The following is a 20146-nucleotide window of genomic DNA, read 5'->3' as shown; positions in this document are numbered from 1 at the left end:
CTAATGCCTCAGTGATGGGCCGCCAATGATTCCATCAACTCTTGGCATCCTCTCTCAATGCTGGACATAAGCATAATGCTGTCATTTGTTTTATGTCACAACAATATCATGCCCTCACTTGGCACTGCCATGCATGAGCAAAAACTCACAGAAATTTTCACTTTGTGACAAAGAATACAGAGAGGTTTGGAATTTAATGGAGTTACCATATTTGTTCATGAACTATATTTATGGTTAACAGGATATTGATGCACATTATGCAGTGGGGATTGGGTTTCTAATTTAAATCTGTTAGGACTTTTAGAAATTTGAACAAAGAAACATTACTGTATGTATATGTGTGTGTCATTGAACATGTGAACTTATTTGTACAAAAGGTCTTTGAAGTTGTTCAAATTGTTATGCTGGAAATATAATTTGTATTAAAAACACTAATTAGACTTTTCAACTATATATTTCATTCAATATATCATAGATACACATAATTAAAGTATGTAATAATTAAAAAAAAAAATCTGTATAGCCTACGGAATGGTGCAGACATGTGGTACTAAACATGCTTTCCAAGCAACCGATATGTCTAGCTCTGTCATCCAGAGTTTTCTTGTTTGACATTTAGATTGGTTGACCTCATGGATTTGTAGAAACTGGTTACCTGTGAAGATCAATCATGTCATTTTGTATTCCCAATCAGAGATAATTGAGTGACTTTTTCAGGGGAAATATCTATTTAAGCTACACACAGAATTAGTCTACAGACAATTTTACAGCGATTTCTCCTTCGCAAATAGAAGTGGTAGTGGGGCCAAAGCTGCTCTGTGGGCGTCTTGGTCATGATCCGCATACTTCTCGTTGTTTAGGGCTCTCTCCCATGTTTGTGTCCCACCAGATCACATCAAGAATTGAATTGTTTGCCCCTGTGTGTCTTTCACCCCTTTCTGGTCAACAAAGCCTCTGGTCTTCAACACAAGGCCACTTGCAGTGCAACCTGCCCACTCTCTGCATTCCTGCACGGATCTCTTAAAGAGCAGTGGGAGGTTTGTAGATAGCCAACCCTTCAGCCAACAGATGAGCTTCTGTGGACTGTCCAGAGTGAACAAACACAATCTTCTAGCTCCATTTATAGAGACTCAGGGTTTGCTATAAATTGAGACTGAGAAGCCAGGCTAGCCTAGTTGAATATGTGCATAGGCAAACAGTTGTGAAGGGCATTTTTTGAGAGGATGCTGTGAACTTTTGCAAATACTCAATGTGTCCTCAACAGCTCACAGTATACTTGCACACTGAATATACAGTAATAAACAACTGAAACATGTGGAAATCTGTTTGTGTTTAATTCCACTCATGTATGCTTATGATTGAGCAGCACAGATTGTTGTAAGAAACCACCTGAAGGTCCACATATCAAATTGTCTACTTAAATAATACAAAAATTTGGCCATGTTTCTTAACATGTGTTGTTTTAATGCTCTGCATTGTCTACACTTTGTCATTGGTGCATACTGCATAGTGCATTTATACAGATTAATCAGCAATCATATGGCATCATTTCAAAATTACTGCAGGTCTAGATTTGATTGTATATGAAATTGACTGGATGTGTTTACAAATTCTTGCACTGTGTTTTTTATATTTCCTGGGCTATTTCATATATGCGTCATTATTTTACCTTATGCCTATTTGCGCAGTAGTATTGCTGGATCTCTAGCTTGAATGAATTTTTCTCTACTAATGACCTTGTGGAAAACATGTTGATGACAAATGAAATTGCTTCACATCTGGGTGATCATAGCGAAGGAAAAGCCTTCATTTATATAATCAGAATTTTTTATTTTTTTGGCGAAATATAGTACAACAACACATCAATAAATTTTTTTAAATGAGTAAATAATAAAAACAGCATATTTTTTACTACGAAACACAGTGGTCTTTGTTCTTTAGCCAAACTCGCTGCTCAAACAACTGTCGATTGTTTAAAAAAAGCAGGAAAAAACAGCATGCTAAAGCCAACAGCATTTTTAGCAGCACTTTACCCTCAACAGAGACGGATTTGTCCATGTGTTCAGAATGTTTCTCTGAAAAGCATGGTGGGCACCATGCTGAGTATCACACACAGCGGTTGGTTAATGAATTGCAAAGTCATTGAAAATGAATTCATTTGTGGATATTTCAAGATGGGAAGTGAACAGACAGAGCAAGCGGGCGAGTGCAGATTGCACCGTTTATCCAGGATACAAATTACAAGACCTACTTCAAGAAATCAGTCCAAGATAGTTCACAGCATTTTGAAATAAAATTTATCAATGAAATAATAGAAGGCGTGCGTCGTCAACTGTCGCATGACATCATCAGGGTGTGTCTGTGTTGTTTAAACCTCTGGAAAAGTTTCATTCATACGGTAGGATGCACATGGCAACATATGTCTGAAGCTAACAATTCCAAACCCCACACATTGCAATATACCATATGTAATTTCTCAATGTAAACTATTTGTATAATGAACATGAGTCATCACAACAATGGTTTGATTGTGCTGAAGCCGTTCTTCACAGCGCTTTGCTTCTTTCTCATAGACAGGCCTTGTTGTGCTCGGCCCAAGTCGAGGCAGATGTGGACTAGAACAATAGCAGCTCCTTTTATCAGAGAGCAGGGTAGTGACACCCTCCGCGGGCACACAAGGACTCGAAAGAATGCCTGGCACTGGCCCAGAATCACTGACGCTATTACAGACCCACCTCATCTCCTGTGATGCCATGCAACGGAGGGGACGACACCTTCAAAGGCCAGCCCTTCTTCCTTAGAAGTGCCGAAGACTATCGAGAAGGTTTGCAGAGTGTCCCCAGAGCGGACTTTGGATTGAGTGGAGAAGGACATTCGTGGGCCGTCCAGACTGTAGACCACCAAACAGAGCAACACCTAGAATGGCTACTGCAAGCACATCCGGACAAAGCCCCTTCGGGCTGGGCAGGAAGAAGAAGTCCCCTGGTCTCCTGGATCAGATTGGCAGGTTCTTTGGAGGAGACAAAAAGAAAAAGGGAAAGGTGAGTCACTTTTTTTTTCTTCTAAAATGTGTTTTCCGAACATTGGCATGGTCAGTGACAACTTCTTGCTCTAAATTTCTTGGGGAAAAATTAGAATATAGCTGAATTTCAATATAGTTAAGAACTCAGTTGTGATTGCCTTTGTGTTACATTCAGTTGGATGTGGTTTACAGACACACACAAATACTCAAATTCAAACTAACTCTGCACTGCAAATAGGCTGCCTGTTCTTATAGTCTGATAGTCAGAGTCTCATTATACAACTGCATTATAAAAGTAACGTTTTTCTCAGTTTTACATATTGGTTGATACACATGACGGTATTCTGCTATGTGCATGCTGTTCGCCATAGTATTGTATCTGGGTATCACTCATTGTTTAAGTCCTAGTATTTGAGTTTCTGTTTATTTGCCATCAAATAGTCTTTATTTATAAATAATGTACAATGATGTACCATTTTAAAGCTGTTACCAGATAAGAGGAAGATTCTCCAAGTTTCATTTCATGCAGCAATTGAACAAAGAATTTGGTCTTAGATCCTGCTGATACTGAACAAATAGCTGAATCTGGTTCAAAATAATGTTCCTTCAAAGATGAATGTGCAAAGCCCGTTCAGTCTGCTTTAGCAACTGATTATATATATGAGATATATATATATATTTTGTTTGGCTTCTTCAGTAGCAATCAGTCATGGTGAAATGGCACAAATGTTAAAACCAATGAGTTCTCACAGCATTAAGAAGCTTTGGGCACAGCTGTTTACGGTGCAAGTGATATCATAACAGAGGTTTGCTTTTCTGCTGTAAAGTGCGATTCAATTACTGCCTATAGGTAGAGCTTCATCTAATGACACTCATACCTCCTTCAAAGCATGTCAATTTAGGTGCAAAGGTAAATTTAGATAAGTATTTTTACCTCTTCTGATCATTTGTGGCTAAATTTTGCCACAAAAAATCGAAGAGATTGGCGTCGGAGTTAAATTGTGAATCTTTAATGATTGGCTCCAGTTCAAGAAGTTGTCATGCTAATGTATGTTGAAGCTTGACTTTAGACGTTTCTCTTTCATTTATTTGAAGGGCTCATTTCGTGGTCATCTATCCTCCTCTCCACAGAGACCCCAGCACTCTTCCACCCGTCGTCGTGGAGATGTCAACCCTGTGGTGCATTTCTTCAGGAGCTTTGTAAGTATCCACGTGTGCTGGCATGGATTTTTTTACAAGTCCCAAACTTCAAAGAGTGATGTGAAACCAACAACTGCAACCTTGGAAAATAAATCAATTCGACCTAAGACATGAGAATGACATTTTCACACCTCCCTTTGTCCTCATTTTTAGCTCCCACAGATCCAAAGAGTTTGTTACCGCTCTCACAGCACTGAGCCAATGTATCAGGTCAAATATATTAGACGAGCTTAAGCTTGCTTTTTTTAACCAAACTTCACCATGACAATCGAAACATAAGGCAAGCTTTGGTCCTAGACGTGCCACATTGTGTCTGGCCGTTTGCCGTCTAAGTACGCAGGCCAAGTTTGTCGTCATGTTCAACATGCAGCCCATGTTTTCTTTGCTACAATAGTCCAGACTTGTTTTTCTGTGAGACAGACAACACACACACTTACATCACTAGTGTTAGATTCTCTGCTATGTAGTAAAGAATGAGTCACTCTTTGAAAGTCACTGTTTCAGATGAAAATTTGAGAATATTGTATGTGTGGAAACGCTTACGTGACAGAGAAGCTGATCGTTCTCCTTTAACATCACCTTTTTTTATTTTGTGATGTAAGATGTGTCAAATTCCACTTTCAGATGGCATGACCTCAAACCAGCATGTAGATTTATCTCATTTGGCATTTTCTTGTTTTTTTTCCACTGAAAACACAAAATCAGTTCTGGGGAAACTAAATACGAGTGTTAACGTTTCCCCATTACTCATGTCCTAAATTAAAAATGTTTTTCTGGGAAGCACTAATTGCACAGTTGTTCCTCAGTTCTGTGGGCTTGTTCATTAAAAACATAATCTCTGCCTTCATTATTCATCTGAACTGCAAGGAAGCCTAATGATCGACCCCTGTAAACATCTTTAAAATTATAAGTCTTTGTTCAAGGATTGCTTATCTTATTTGTATTATGCTGGATAACGAAACAGCTCGTTATAATACTCAGGCCTCTAAATTAAAAAATGTGGCTCTGCTTTTTGAATTCTTAAAATTGTCCTTGACTAAAAGTTTTAATTTGTTTCCTTGAAGGTGTCCTCTCCTCGTCCCAAGTCGAGGGTAAGTCTCACATCCCATTTTTCTACTGGCATTCATCTAATCCCATTGTTTAAATGGCTCTTGGTATATGCATTTATAGTTATTTCGAGACAATTTGCAGCTAAATTCTGCTGAAAAAGTGCTTCGCTCAGGATATAAATGGTGACAGAGCAAGAATGTGAAATTTGTAACTCTCTATTAGGCCATCTTTACCTCGATTAACCACGAGGTTACCACCACCCACTTAAATTAATAATACAGCTGTTTCCTAGATAGAATAGATGTGACCCATAATCATTTTCTATGCACTCTCGTATCCAGAAATTGTAATTTCATCTAAGGAGAAAGTTAATTATTCTACATTCTTTTTTGTTTCATGTGCAGTGGAGAGAGCTTTTGGGCCTGGTACGTCATTCATCTTTGATGTGATTCACGTTTGCATTCACAGACACTCTCATAAACGATCTGATTGGCTGATTGCAGGATGCCTTTCTGTCCTATGTCTCGTTTCTAATAGATTTGTCACGTATCTTAATCATTTGTTCTCTTCTTTGTGAATTAACCAATGCATCGCTCTAATTACAGCTGCTGAACTTTTCGCTGCGCTTTATGCGATCTTCTCGTTAACCTGTGGGATTGGATGATTTATTGGTTGAATGGGTTAATTTTACCCAAATCAAAAAAGGGCCATGAAATTTAGGCCCATGTCATTTTTAGTGGAATTATTAAGAATTATTGCATTGTGGTTTCAATTTAGCCACATTTAATGCTTTCAATATGATTTTTGCACTTGTTAACTCGCACTCTTATGAGATTAAATATGCATAATTTCAATTCAGAACACATTTTGTAATGCCAGAATGCATGAAATAGGCATTACTTTAAAAATCTGTAATTTTACCCTAACTGTTCATATGATTATGAATTTCCACAGCTTTTAGTTGTGCTATAGTACATAAAAGAGTGATCTTAAGCAAATTATTAGAACATTATTAGAGTTTTCATGTTTTTGCTTGTTTTTCAGTTTCTTTCTTTCTTTCTACTGTATATTTTTTTGCCTTGATTGTTGCACTCTTTCTTTTCTGGTGCAATTTCTCCTGAACCAGAGTGACTCTCTGCTTCTTGATGACTTTGAGACAGCAAGGCTTTTTCTGAGTCGCAGCTGGTAAAGCAGCTTTCTCTCTAGGGGTCTTCGAACTGTTCACTTCCCTCATAAACCCATACTCCAACCCATCTACTCCTTTCCCAGGTCTTGATTCACTGACTCACCAGCGCCCCCTGTGTTTTTGTCACATGTTGTTTAACTCCACAGGCTCCAATACATAAGGGCATGCAAAAAGCAGGCATGCAGCATTGGATGTATTTTGACATTAATAACTGACAAACACACCCAAAAAAAGTGCTTTTCTTTGGCTGGCAAAACTGTTTTGTGCAGATCATTTCCTATGGTAGATAAAATATATAAATAACCCATGTTAGGATTTTCCTCCTATATGCTGCACTCTTGCCATCTCTAAATCACCCCCTCCTATAATACTTGATATGTGGCAAAAGTAACATTCTCTGTGCTGCAACCTCCTTTTGCACTCTTTATTTGTAGATGTTGGTGTAGAAATGCACTGATGCATCACCAATTAAAACATATAGCACAGAATCTATACTGCACCATTATAAACACCAGTTATTTTTTGTTTCTGTTTTTTAACTTTTTTTACATTCACAGTTTGATATAATATCACAAAGAAAAACATATTCATAGTATATCATTAAAGAGCAGTGGGCTGGTATCCTCTTTGTGTTCATAAACTATATGTTTTAGGCATCCCCGTCAGCGCGTGGCTCGGAGAGCATTAGATCACCTCACAGACGCAGAAGGGAACAGAATACACTCTCCAGAATCTTCAACCTGGTGAGCCTAAAATAGCTCTGAAAAGATTATCATACATATTTAAGATCTTTTTTTTTTTTTTACCTTTTAAAAAGGTTATTCTCATCTAAGCGCAATTACAGTTGATTGATGCGCCTTTATGCAAATGCCTAGAAAGAAAGCAATGTCAACATCGAGATGTAATTAAGGCTATTAAAAATGTTCAATAACGTGATGTTGCATAGATTATTGCTTTCAAACCATACAGAACTCACTTTCTGTGCTTGAAGAGGCATGTGAAAAAGTGAATGGAAATGTCCTTGATAAGACTATTGACTGCTTCTGTTTCTGACCCAGAATCACCTTCTGTATGCAAGTCCAATATTATCCATCTCGCACTAAAGTAATGACACCTATCCTGTCAGTGAGGGCTGTGCAGTCTTTCAGCAGTCATTGCAGGTCTTTTATTCAGTTAAGCTTTTCAAAATCAATATTTATTTAGGTTATAAAGAAGGCCCGTCTCATCTGTTTCAATTTTACAGTCAAAGTTGAGTCTTTCTATGTGCCCTAACCTTGCTTATGTTCAGTCAGTCATTGAGAGTCTCATTGTAACATAAGCATTTTGAACTTTTGCCAGATGCAGGGCATAAAGTATTCACATCCCTGCATGTTCATTCTCATTGATTGCCAGTAAGATTTGATTTTCAGAGGATTAAGGAAATATCACCTGCTCCTAAAACAATCGTTCACAAGTGAAAATTCATTTACTCATCCTTATGTCTTGCCAAACCCGTATGACTTTCTTTCATCCATGGAAAGTAAAGATGTTAATCATCATATCTGAGGTGCTTTTTTTCCCCCATACAACAAAAGCAGATGGGGACCAAGACAAAAAAAGATAATTTAAGGACCAAAAAAAAAAAAAAAAAGATTTGCTTGATAGCGATGGTGACCATTAATTTTCATTATATGGAAACAAATTAGGTCACTGATAAACATAGTTCATACAGGTTTGGAATGAAATGTTGTATCTATGTATTGTATTTGTATACATAAATTACCATTCAAAAGTTAATTGTTTTTGCAAAAAAATATTTTATGCTTACCTTGCATTATTTGATCATAAATACTGTAAAAGCAGTAATATTGTGAAATATTACAATTTAAAATAATCATTTTAAATTTTAATGTGTTAAACATGTATTCTTTGCCTGTGATGACAGCTGAATTATTATTAATGTTGAAATCATAATAATATAAGTCAAAAGAACAGCATTCATTTGAAATAGTAATATTTTGTGTTTATAAATGTCACATTTGAACAACATAAGGCATCCTTGCTAAATACAAATATAAAAAACTTACTGACCACAAACAATTGAATGGTAGTATATTTATATATGTACACATCTGCAAGTATCTGGTCCATATAATTCTTTAAACAGGAACTGTTTTTAACATTTTAAATGTGACATTGAAGCAGAATGGCACTGATGTTCGCGTTTAGCTCAAATCATCTACCTCATCTGCCCTTTTGCCTAATTTCCTTTTCTCCCTTCTGCACTTTTCACATGACAATCTCTCCTGAACAGAGGACACAGAGAACACAATCAAATCAGCCTGGCTTTCCACGTCCATTGTGCTGTAGAGCTAGAACGCTGAGTGCTCAGATCACTCTTTTCGAAATGTAGCATAGCTTGTAATGGCTGATAACGCTCCTACAATATGGATTACTCACCATTGCCAGTTTTGTTATTAAATTCTTGAGTTCTGACATTGAACATTGAGGTCCTTCACCCATTCTGCTGATGCTCTGTGCTATTTCTGTGCAAGCTTCAACAGTTATTCTTTTGTAGTGTGTTTCAGAACTAACAGTGATTTTGACCTTGCATGATCAAGCACCAATGTTGAAAAGGTTTCATGTTACGCAATTGACACGACGATGACCATACTGGTTTTCTCTCCGATCTCAGGGAGAAAGCCGATCTCGCTCTCCACCCAAACGCTGGAGCACCATCTTCTGAGCCCTTCTCCGACCAGAAAAACGCCAAGATGGAAGAGAGTGAAATGGATAAAAAGCAAAAACTTGAGAGGGAGGATCTCTGCCCTATAGATTCACAAGTCGCAGCGAGTTTAACAGACTAACATTGGCCAGCTTTGCTTTCTAGATAGAGATACAATCCAAGTATCTGTTGTTACATGCCTGCAAGGTTTCATAAGCACGTGTTGACTGCATGTGTGCAAAACTGCTGCAATAGTTGTCAATGGTCAGGAGATGCGATAGTCGAATGTCTAGTTGCAATATTGGAAATCTCCCTCCAAAATTCAGTTCAAAAATGTTAAAGAGGATCATCATCTCAGAAATGCAGATTAACTAAAAGGTTTGATTATTAGTCTTAATTGACAGAACTAGACTCTCTGTTCGAACCATTAAACATAAAAGTAAGATATAACTGGCATTGAGGCCCATTATTGTATAATTCTGAATTTACCTCAGATGTATCTTACACAATGGGTTGCTTGTGTGCTATCCAGCATTTGATGCCTGACATTAGTCATTGTGCTACAGTGAAGAAGCCTCTCCACGGTTGAGATCAATGTTCAGCCTCAGTGATGTGCAGTGTATTTGTGAATGCTTATGTTAATTGTGGTCCTTGTGTTATGTTATATATTGGTTATTTCCTTTGTACCAAGAACTATGTATATAGGATTCTTTATTGTGTTTTTAGCAACTTAAAAAATTGACGACCAGTTAACATTTACCTAATATTAAATTTGATTTATTTGAGTAATTATTTAGCTCTTTTAATTAGAAACGTGCCTTAAAAATTGTTAATCAAAGACTAAAAACATGATTTTGTGGACTAGGGAATAGACTCTAAGCATATATGACGCTTGGATTGTATGCCCTCAGATGTTGCACTGCATATGTGTTAAAACAGCCTGTAAATGTTGTCTTCGTCATTATGTCTGCAATTTTGATGTTATTTTAGAAAGGTCTCGTGTAATTACCAGGGGTAGGATTAATATTTAAATAACAGACATGCAGAAATCTAGGACAAACAGTCAGTGGAAGCATAAAGGGTATGAAACTGGCGAGGAAAAGGAAAGAAACCTGAAAGTGTATGAGGGATAATGTAAGAAATGATAAACGAGGAATTCTGAAAGAGTACGGTGGAGTTTATTCAGCTGAATTTTTTTTTTTTTTTTCTCTGTGATGTTTCTCACGTGTCTTAATAATGTTCATCGTTTCATGTCTCATAGACTCTTCCTGTATGTACTGTTTCTGAAATACTGCTGAATAAACATTAGGTCAAATATTCTCCCTGTGAGCGCTGGATTTGTCTCCAAAATGGTGCTACACTTTCTATAATGCACAGGATATTCTGGAGTGGCCAGGTGTTCTGATGTAATGTCTTTAACCCTCCCTTTATTTATAAAGTAATGTTAAATAAAGAATGTGAAATGTATGTTGTCTGTGTTTGATTGTACATCTGTTCATTCCTTGAGGATCTTGGAAAGTCTGGTATGGAACAACTTGAAAGTCTGGTAGTCTGTGATCCTCAGTCGTTTACTGCATGATGGTCAGTTTATCCTCTGTGACTACAAAATTGGTGCCCAGTGTTTTAAAATCTGTTCATATAGGTGTAGTGTAGGCCTATTCCAACTTTAAAGGGATAGTTCACCCAAAAAAGAAAATTCTGTCATTAATTACTCACCCTTATGTCGTTCCAAACCCGTAATACATTATATCCATAATACGACGCATTCGTGTGGTGCTGCTGCGTAGAAAACACATGTGTGGCGCCTTGTTTACGAGCAGAGGAATGCACGCACATGTGTCAAGCTATACTCTTGATAATGGCAGCGGACTGTCCTGGGAGAGAAGAAATTGTTGAATAAATCTGTCATTTTTGGTTTCTTTGCACACAAAAAGGATTCTCGTAGCTTCATAAATTTATGGTTTAACCACTGATGTCACATGGACTATTTTACCAATGTCTTTACTATGTTTCTGTGTGACCGTGGTAGTACCCTTGCTGTCTATGGAGGGTCAGAGAGCTCTCAGATTTAATCAAAAATATCTTAATTTATGTTCTGAACAAAGGTCTTATGGGTTTGGAACGACAAGTAATTAATGACAGAATTTTCATTTTTGGGTGAAATCTCTCTTTTTAGAACAACCAGAATGTTTGGATATGTTTTCAGAAAATAAATTATTCAGCTGAGAATGTCCATACTGTCCTGAAAGAAAAAAAAAAAAACTAAAATATTTGGATTTCACACCTCAGCAAAGATTTTCTTTCTCTCATAAAACTAGATGAGCAGTTTGAGACTGTTTGATCTGGACCTACAAACACGAAAGTAATAATAATCAATTATTTGAATTATTTGACCGACTGAAGCTCACTGACACACAACCCAGACTTTCTACAAGAAGAGTATTACGCAGCATGTCTAATCATAAAACTACCAATCAATATGAAAGAAAATATCCATAACTTTTACAAAAACACCAGAACACTGCGCCTGATATGATCATGTGACTATTTCCTTTCACTAAAATCACATAATATTTCATGACTTCAAACACGCTCTTGAGATCTGGAGGGTTCACAAATGGACTTTTTTTTATAGCCTACACCTGAGGATCTGTCACTGAGAATTCTTTGAACATGATCCCAACACATTTTCCTCAAAGTCCAAATAAAAAGTAAAACAACGGTAAAAGAGGAAGTTGAGTCACTGGTTTCTTTGAAGAAAAAATGTTTGATCTGTTTTTGGAATATCTACATCCCTGCAATACATGAAGGCTCACATAAATCCATTATTCCCTGTGTTCTGTAGGGCATGGCAACAGGTGTTTGATCATTTTACTATAAAGCGTGAAACACTGCCCTCCTTTGGTGTAATAACGAAGCGCACATTTAAGAAAAGAGTTTGCATGGTTCCTCCTTATTTATAGAATACTGGACATTTACTTCATATTAGACTTGGACTTGATTTTCTTTTTACTCTCTACAATCTTAGCCACAAATATCCATTAGTTAGTTAGCTTGTTTGCTTAAGATTCCCAGCAGTTTAGGTTAATATTTACATTAAAAAAACTAGGTGGGCCTCAGAATTCCAAGCGGGCGCATGACATCTTAAAATGATTTAAAATAAGACAAAGTGTTAAAAAGTGTTAAAAGTAAGACAAGGAGTGTTTTAATATAGGGTAGAGTGGGGGGAAACAAGGATTTTGTCATTTTGTTTCAGTGAAACAAAAGTTAAATGTGTTCAGAAAGGTTTTCATAATTTTAGTGACAATGACATAAATTATAAACCAAGTATGAAAAATGTTTTCATATTATTAGGAGAGTTTTCATGTTATTAGATCTTAAACAAAAATTTAATTTGTGCCAAGGGGGCGTTGTACCCGACCTATGGGGCAAAATGCTCCCATGGGTGGGGTAAAATGCCCCCCAGTCTGACAAAGCAATTTCTTTGCTTGATAAAGATTTACAGCAAAATCAGAGTACAGGCAGTTGAAAAGAATATAATCAATAATTATGAATTACAAAATTATAATAGTCTATTTGAAAAAAAAAATGTTATCTGATGATAACTGGCTAGTTAACTAGCTACCTGATGCTAACTTGAGGTAATTTTAAATATAAAATCCAAATATTTTTATTCAACCAACTAGTTAGAATTAATGTAATGGAAAAACAAAGGATTTGATGTTCAGAACAGAATAACTACAGTAATTGCCTATTGCCTATTGCCCCAGGGGGGGGCGTTTTACCCCACCTGGCTGGGGGCGTTTTACGCCACTGACTATGTTTGAGAAAAAAATGATGTCATTCTGAATATATAATTATATTTTTATTAAATGACAAGAACTCCCTATCTACAGGCCCTACTGTTCTCATATTATATTTAACTGTGATGTTCTACAAAGCAACAAGCTTTAAAACACTTTTTTCTTACTGCTGAAAATGAGATCATTTACTGTGAAATCCGTTTTCTCTCCAGTACATCACCAGTGTAAGCTTCATCGTGAAAACTTCTACTCTTGTCAACGTAGTCCATAGTTACAATAAAAATGTATCTTGACTTTATCTTGTGGTTATTTTGGGAAAAACAGTAGGGGGGCGTTTTACCCCATGGGAGTGTTTTCCTTCACTCTACCTTAAGGTAAAAATTGAGATGTAAAGTAATGTTACTCATTCTTTCCTCAAAAACTACGTCATCTTCTTCTTCTTTTTTTCTTCTTTTTTTTAAGAACAAGGGTTCCCACAGCCTTGGAAAACCTGGATAAATTAGTGAATTTTGAAAGTGTAATTTCTAGATGTAAGAAAGTCATGAAAATGAATAAAATGTCAAAAAGTCATGGAAATTGCTATTATGAATATACATTTTTGTTGTTATGCCTAAGTTAATATTTTATCAAATATTTTTATCAGGTTGAAATTGCTATTTGTGAATACAGTAACTTTAAAAACCTTCACAAACTATTGAAAAAATTAAGTTCTTGAACTTCTGAAATATACATGATTTTATCTAATTATTTTAATAGTTTAGCATTCTGTAAATTTAAAGGGAAAAAAGTTACATTACAGCAGGACTACCAGAAATGTCTTAGCTTAAATGGGGGGTCCTTTGAATATTGTATTGGAAAATGGGAGGCCTCCGAATCAAAGTGTATTTTTGTACTTAATGAGGTGGGTGTCGTGAGTGCAATCAGCCAGTAGAGGACAGCAGTGGATCTAACAGAAAGAGACAAGCTTTATTTCGGAATTCAGGTCAATATCCTAAACATCCCTTTTTTAATCCCATGACTAAGTTATTGTATGTATGTATTTATGTATGTATGTATGTATCTGTCTATCTGTCTATCTATCTATCTATCTATCTGGCAGATGTTAGTAGTATTGCGGAGGCAGACTGACAGAACTGTTTCTTCTCCTCTGGGGCCTGGATTGGTGATAGCAGTGAGGATCTGCTGCAGGGAGGGGGAACTGTTGTCATGACACATCTCTCCCTAGTGGAGGAGGGGTTAAGCACTCAGGGATTTCCACCGAAGCAAGGCTCCACACCAGACCGACCATCTGCCCATGCCCCTGCTATCCCTCTCTCTCTCTCTCTCTCAGCCCTCCCTTCCTTTCTCATTCATCCTGGATTCTCCCTCCTCCTCGCACGTCCATCTCTGAGAGAGATCAGATTCACTGGTTATAAGGCCAATGTAGTGTATTGCATTAGAATGCATTAGAAATGAGTTTCTGAATGAAAACTAAGAAGCTGATACTATCATTTTTCAAAGGTGAGAAGAGCTGCACACATACAGGTACATGACATTACACACGCGCACTGTAATTTTGTTGGTGTAATGTGGTTAGGAGGGACATATTCTTTCTAAGCGCCAGCTTGCAGATGAACAAAACTGCCTGTTAGACAGCTGCTCTCCACTATCAGTCACCTGCAGGCGGTTGCATTTGAAACTCTCCGCAATAATCTACCATCAACTAAAACACAACTCAAATCAGGAAGCTAACAAGGAACTAATTATCTAGTAAGGTTCTTTCAAAGTTTTGTTCATGTTCATCAATGCACACAAAATCTCTTTAGATAAAAAAGTATTGTTATAAATTTCTGGTACCCATTATGTTCTATCAATATTGTGCACATTTTATTTATTTATTTTTACATAAAATGAATATTAAAATAGAACAAATAAGGTGAACAACATTGCCATTTTGCAACCCTGTATACCATATCAGAAAATGTAAATGAATGAATAAATAAATAAATACATTTTCTTCCAGTGATGTTAATAGAACATTAATTCTGAGTTTTAAATAATGTTCTTTTTTTCTTAAAAAAAAAAAATTAGTTGCACATTCATATAATACTGTAAACTATTTTACTGTAAAAACAAACAAATAACAAAAAAATAATATTTTTTTGACGTTATAAATAAAACAAAAATGATTGTGAAATATATTTCAGTCTAAAACTGTGATGTTTCATTCAATGTGCTACTTGCTGTTTTTTTGTATTTGTCAAATTAATTGTAATATTTTTTCTACATCTTTTTTTTTATGTTACTACTCATGTTCATAGAACATTCAAAATAACATTCTCATAATGTTTGCAAAATGATCAAATGGAATATTCCTGTAAAGTTGACAAATAAAAAAAACATTTTTAAAATACAATAATGGACATTGAACATAATTGATATTTTGTTCAGAGAACATTCAGAAAGAATGTTTTCATAACTTAACTGCCTTGACTTGAACGTTGGTAAAACATTCTTTAAACATATTTTTGTTTGCTGGGTTACATCTGTTTTGTAGTCCGAGCCACAAAGCCATTCGTGCGACTTCAGGACACATAAAGCCCTTTCGGCTGCGAGCAGCTGACTCCAGCCCTGGTCCTGCTCTGAGGTAATGTCATAAACATGCCAGACTAGCGTTTTCTCTATAGCCTGACAGAACGGATCTATCAGCCATTATTAGGCAGAGCTCCTGAGCAGCCATGGCAAGAAAACACAAACCTCTTTATTCTCTTTTTATGCTGTTTTAATAGAGTCAATCTCCTGTCCCAAAACTAATTACAGGTACAAAGAGACACTGCCAGATGAAAGCACCTATGTTTTGATGGATGATGAGAGACTAAATAAATGCGATTTGTGCAGTAATGGACGACGAAAGACTTTCTGCAGCATCTCTAAGTTCTGTTTGGGAGTGTCAGTCATTGAACAAGCCTAGAATCTCTAACCAGCGAGGATCCAGGCTATGAACACAAAGGCTCAAAGGTTCAATCGCAAACTAGGAGGGGCCCTGGAGAGTTACTGAGATCATCTCTTCACTCAATGCCCTTGAGCAAGGCCCTTAACCTTAAGGTGCTCCAGGGGGACCATCCCTACTATCAGTGCACACAAAATCTTTTTAGATAAAGAAGTATATTCTTATAACCTACTGTGGTATTCATTTTGTTGTAATAATGGAATGTTTTCCATGTTATGTTTTTATTTTAACATAAAACAAGAAAGATATTAAAAAAGAAAGAATGAAGATGAAAAATATAAATGTATATATTTTTTCTTAAAGGAATAGTTCACCTCAAAACTGTAAATTCTATCATCATTTACTCACCCTAATGTGATTCCAAACCTGTATGAGTTTCTTTCTTATGTTGAACATAAAAGATGATCATTTGAAGAACGCTGGTAATCAAACAGTGGATGGTCCCATTGATTTCCATAGTATTTCTTTCCCTACTATAGAAGTCTATGGGGAACAACTATTTGGTTCTTCAAAATATCTCCTTTTGCGTTCAACATAAGAAAGAAACGTATGCAGGATTGTTACAACATGAGGATGAGTAAATGATGACAGAATTTTCCTTTTTGAGGTGAACTATTCAGGTAACATCAATTAAATGCATGGTTCTTTTAGGAATTGCTATATTTATATATTAATACATTTTGAACTTATACAATTGCTTTATTCTTTGATATGTATCTTTAAAGTGAACCTCATAGTCAGTGTTAGTCAACTATATTCTCTTTTTCCTGACTTTTTTTGTAGAATGTTTCAATTTTTCTAAATACTTAAACTGTATTGGTGTTTTACATAAACCCGGTTTTATTACTGTAACCATTTCCAAATAAATAAATAACTGAATATATATTTCAATATAATTGAGGCCGCTAAAAAAAATCCTATTAATGAAATGAATTCCACTGAAATTCCACTGAGCTACAGAAACATATGGCAATATAAATTTTTTCTCAATTTACTGTAAAATTGTCTTAAATCAAGTTGATCTGTGAAGAAAATAACATAGACAAATATTTAACTGCTTATAAATATTTAACATCCAACAACTGTTGTATTTTATTTTTTATTTTTCAATAAATTGAAGAAAAATCATGTTACATATATCATATCACACTGTACCAAGGAGGGTTAACGGCAATTTACAGAAAGTTTTAATATTCGCAAGATTTAATTTGTCGACCTTTTAGCGTAATTTGAATTTATAATGTATAACACTCCACCCAAAAAAAACAACAATTTCCACAACACAATGATATTAAATATTTTCATTTTGCATCAGTATTCTAAAAGGCAAATAAATAAAATCTAAAAAGGTCTTAAAGTCCTAATATTTAATTTTATTTACAGTGTTCTAAACGAGTTTTCAGCACTTTATGACTTGTGACAAATGTTGTTTTTCTGTTTCATTAGTACCGTTTGGGAACCGAAGGTTCAAATACAGTGAATTCCGTGTATAAGACGAAAGAAGCCGACTTATAAGAATGAAGAAGTCTAAAGAGAAGCTAACTGAACAATGTTTTAAAGCTGAAAAAGCAGCAGGAGTGATTTGTAAACATAACACTCAAATGAGAGAACTCACAGAGAGTTGAGCACGGTGCACCTTAATTGTCTCAGGATTCAGCTCCGGTTTGCCTCTTTTTGTCTTTGAATCTTTGAATAGATTAGTCCTCAGGTCAAAGTTTGGCGGGCTCCCCTTCCCCCTCCCCCCGTCATGAAATATTCACCACATTCTGCTGTTGTCAAAGCAACAGGCCTGACACTGCAAATCACAAAACAAGGGATTAAAGCAGAGGGGTTAAGTATATAACATGCGGGTTTTAACAAATGAGAAACCAAAATGCATCTGCTGGCGTGACCTATTTTTAGACTTCCTTTTCCTGCAACATTCTATACAAAACTCTTCATATTCCGCTTCAGACGAGAGTAACTGATGTCGCTGATAGGCTATATGTCCCAGATTTAAAGTAGATGCTTCTGGTTTTACTACAGTGCCAAGAGATTGCATCAGCTAATGAATCGTTTTCAGACATCACAGCTCACTTCAAGTTAGAAATGAGCCAATTGAGAATGTTATTCTGTTGTCTCTATAAACTGCACAGTTGAAGGTGAACAGGAAAAGCATTCTGCACTTCTCGATGGAGCCTGTGAACTCTGATCTGCTGGAAGAATATTCACATGCAACCTCCCCCACTCTTCAAACTAACTCTCAGAGTCAAAGTTGTTCCGCTCCGCACTGCAGTGGAAAACAACAGGTTGCTTCTTTCAGATCATTTCACATGTTCCATAACTAGGATGCAAAAGGATCTGTAGTGCGGAGCAGAATGCAAAGACTTTCTGGAGCAGAATGCAAACGCCACAAGAAAAGAAATGAGAAGAGGGTGTTCTTTGTGAGGGCAAAGTGTGTCTGCAATGCAAATACACTTGGGATAAAACACAATAGGTCGCAGACAGAATAAATGTAAAGGAGTTTGAACATCTTTTAAACATACTCAGGCTCAACTGTAACCCCGCTGTTTGTGCTTCTGTTAAAATATTCCATTCAAACCACAGAGTTTTATTGTTTTTCACATGTGATAATTTATACTCATCCTTTCCTCTTGTGTCCAGACTCCTGTGTGTGAGGTTTTGTGTGTGCCTGAGAGGAATCGAGGGGTGAAAGAGTTCAGAATTGCCCTTCCCCCACAACCAAAAAATCCATCCACTGTCGCTTATGGACTTCCATCTCAAAAACAAGCCCTTAAAAGGGTGGCAGTTCCTTATACCACAAACAAGGCCTAATTTTACCACACTAAGTGTCAAGCATAATCGATTAGAAAGGATGAAAGATGTGTACAAATTATAACATAAAATGTGAATGAAAAGTTTAAAAACAACGCATTATTAGGCTGGCAGCTGTGCCGTTAGATAATTGAGCGAATGCGTTGATTAATGATCAGAGCTGTGGGCCAGAGGTAGTGTGGCTGGTGGTTAATGACAGGGTGAGTCTGGGATTAAATATGAGATGGGTGGGAGATGAGGGGGTCAGGTTGCATGTCTTTTCAGACCTACTGTTCATACTGGAGCATTGTGAGCAGGCGAGAGGGAGGCACTGGGGCCCAGCAGCAGCCACAAGCGACAGCTGTCACAGCCTCTGGTGAGAGCCGCTAATGACCACTCTTCACATAGGTGTCCTGCAACAGCTCCAGCCAAACAGCTACTGCATTATCCACTTCTGCATGGGAGGCCTGAAAGTTACATAACGAAGGACTGAAATTATACAATGGTGATTAAGTTTAACTACTGACTTTAGTTTGCACTGTTTTTAAAGTGCAAGTGGGGTGAATAAAAAAGCATTTAAAGCAGCTGCTCGATGAAAAGAACAATTAAATTAGTTAAGGTTGTGAGATATATACACACACATAATATAATATACTTAATATAATATTTTATTAAATATTAAATAAAAATAACAAAAACGTAATACCATTAAATACAACTCCTATATGAAATCTTGAAAAGCATGCTAAATAATGACAAATGGCTAAATAATGACAAATAATATCTGTGATGATAAACAGTTTAAGCTACAAGTTATTAGAAATTTAATGTATTTATATCAGTTTCATCAGTTTAAAAAAAAACAAAAAAACAACATGAAAATGTCAAGTAACTATTTTTTTTTATTTGCACCTTGATTTGAACTGAATCATCATTTTTACTCAATTTGACCTGCACAAAATGTGCTTCTTTATTAAAAGGTAAAAAAACTAAAAACACTAATCTTGATACATGATGGTCTAAAGAGGTCACATGACAACAAAATGGCTTCCAGCATGTTGGTTGAGACACTTTGATTTGCCAATTCATACTCCAAAACAAAACAGGTTCAGAAACAGGCTAATAATGATAAATAATATTGATTAGGCTTTTAATATTTTTTTTCTCCAGTTGCATTACATAAAACATATAACTTAATTCAATTTTGCATTATTTTTTAGGCTATTTGTTTATTTACTAAGTCAAATAAATGATCTTTTTAATAACCTAATAGATTGAGAGAAAAAAATAAGCATCATGTCCTTGACCCATATATAGTAGGCTATATGTTTTGTCTTTTCTCAAATCATTTAATTATAATGTCAATCGTCAAACATTATCAGGTTATATGCCAGTAGAC

At 36.1% G+C, this 20146-nt stretch overlaps 1 protein-coding gene across 2 annotated transcripts; it reads left to right on the top strand.

The window, feature by feature from the left end:
• Positions 1 to 2811: 2811 nt before the first annotated feature.
• Positions 2812 to 10628, top strand: LOC306847047 (myelin basic protein-like). Of its 2 annotated transcripts, none has more exons than XM_079380787.1 (6): positions 2812 to 3041; positions 4154 to 4222; positions 5287 to 5313; positions 5677 to 5697; positions 7112 to 7201; positions 9133 to 10628. In XM_079380787.1, the coding sequence occupies exons 1-6, from the start codon at positions 2922 to 2924 to the stop codon at positions 9181 to 9183; spliced, it is 378 nt and encodes a 125-aa protein (XP_079236913.1). In that variant the 5' UTR covers positions 2812 to 2921; the 3' UTR covers positions 9184 to 10628. The 2 variants fall into 2 exon arrangements, with proteins under 2 accessions (XP_079236913.1, XP_079236912.1); XM_079380786.1 differs by having other exon boundaries at positions 4118 to 4222.
• Positions 10629 to 20146: the final 9518 nt, after the last annotated feature.

The sequence above is a fragment of the Barbus barbus genome, assembly GCF_936440315.1.
Source record: "Barbus barbus genome assembly, chromosome: 27".
NCBI lineage: Eukaryota > Metazoa > Chordata > Actinopteri > Cypriniformes > Cyprinidae > Barbus > Barbus barbus.
Note: the sequence above shows the minus strand (reverse complement) of the source record. Positions and strands in the feature narration are given on the sequence as shown.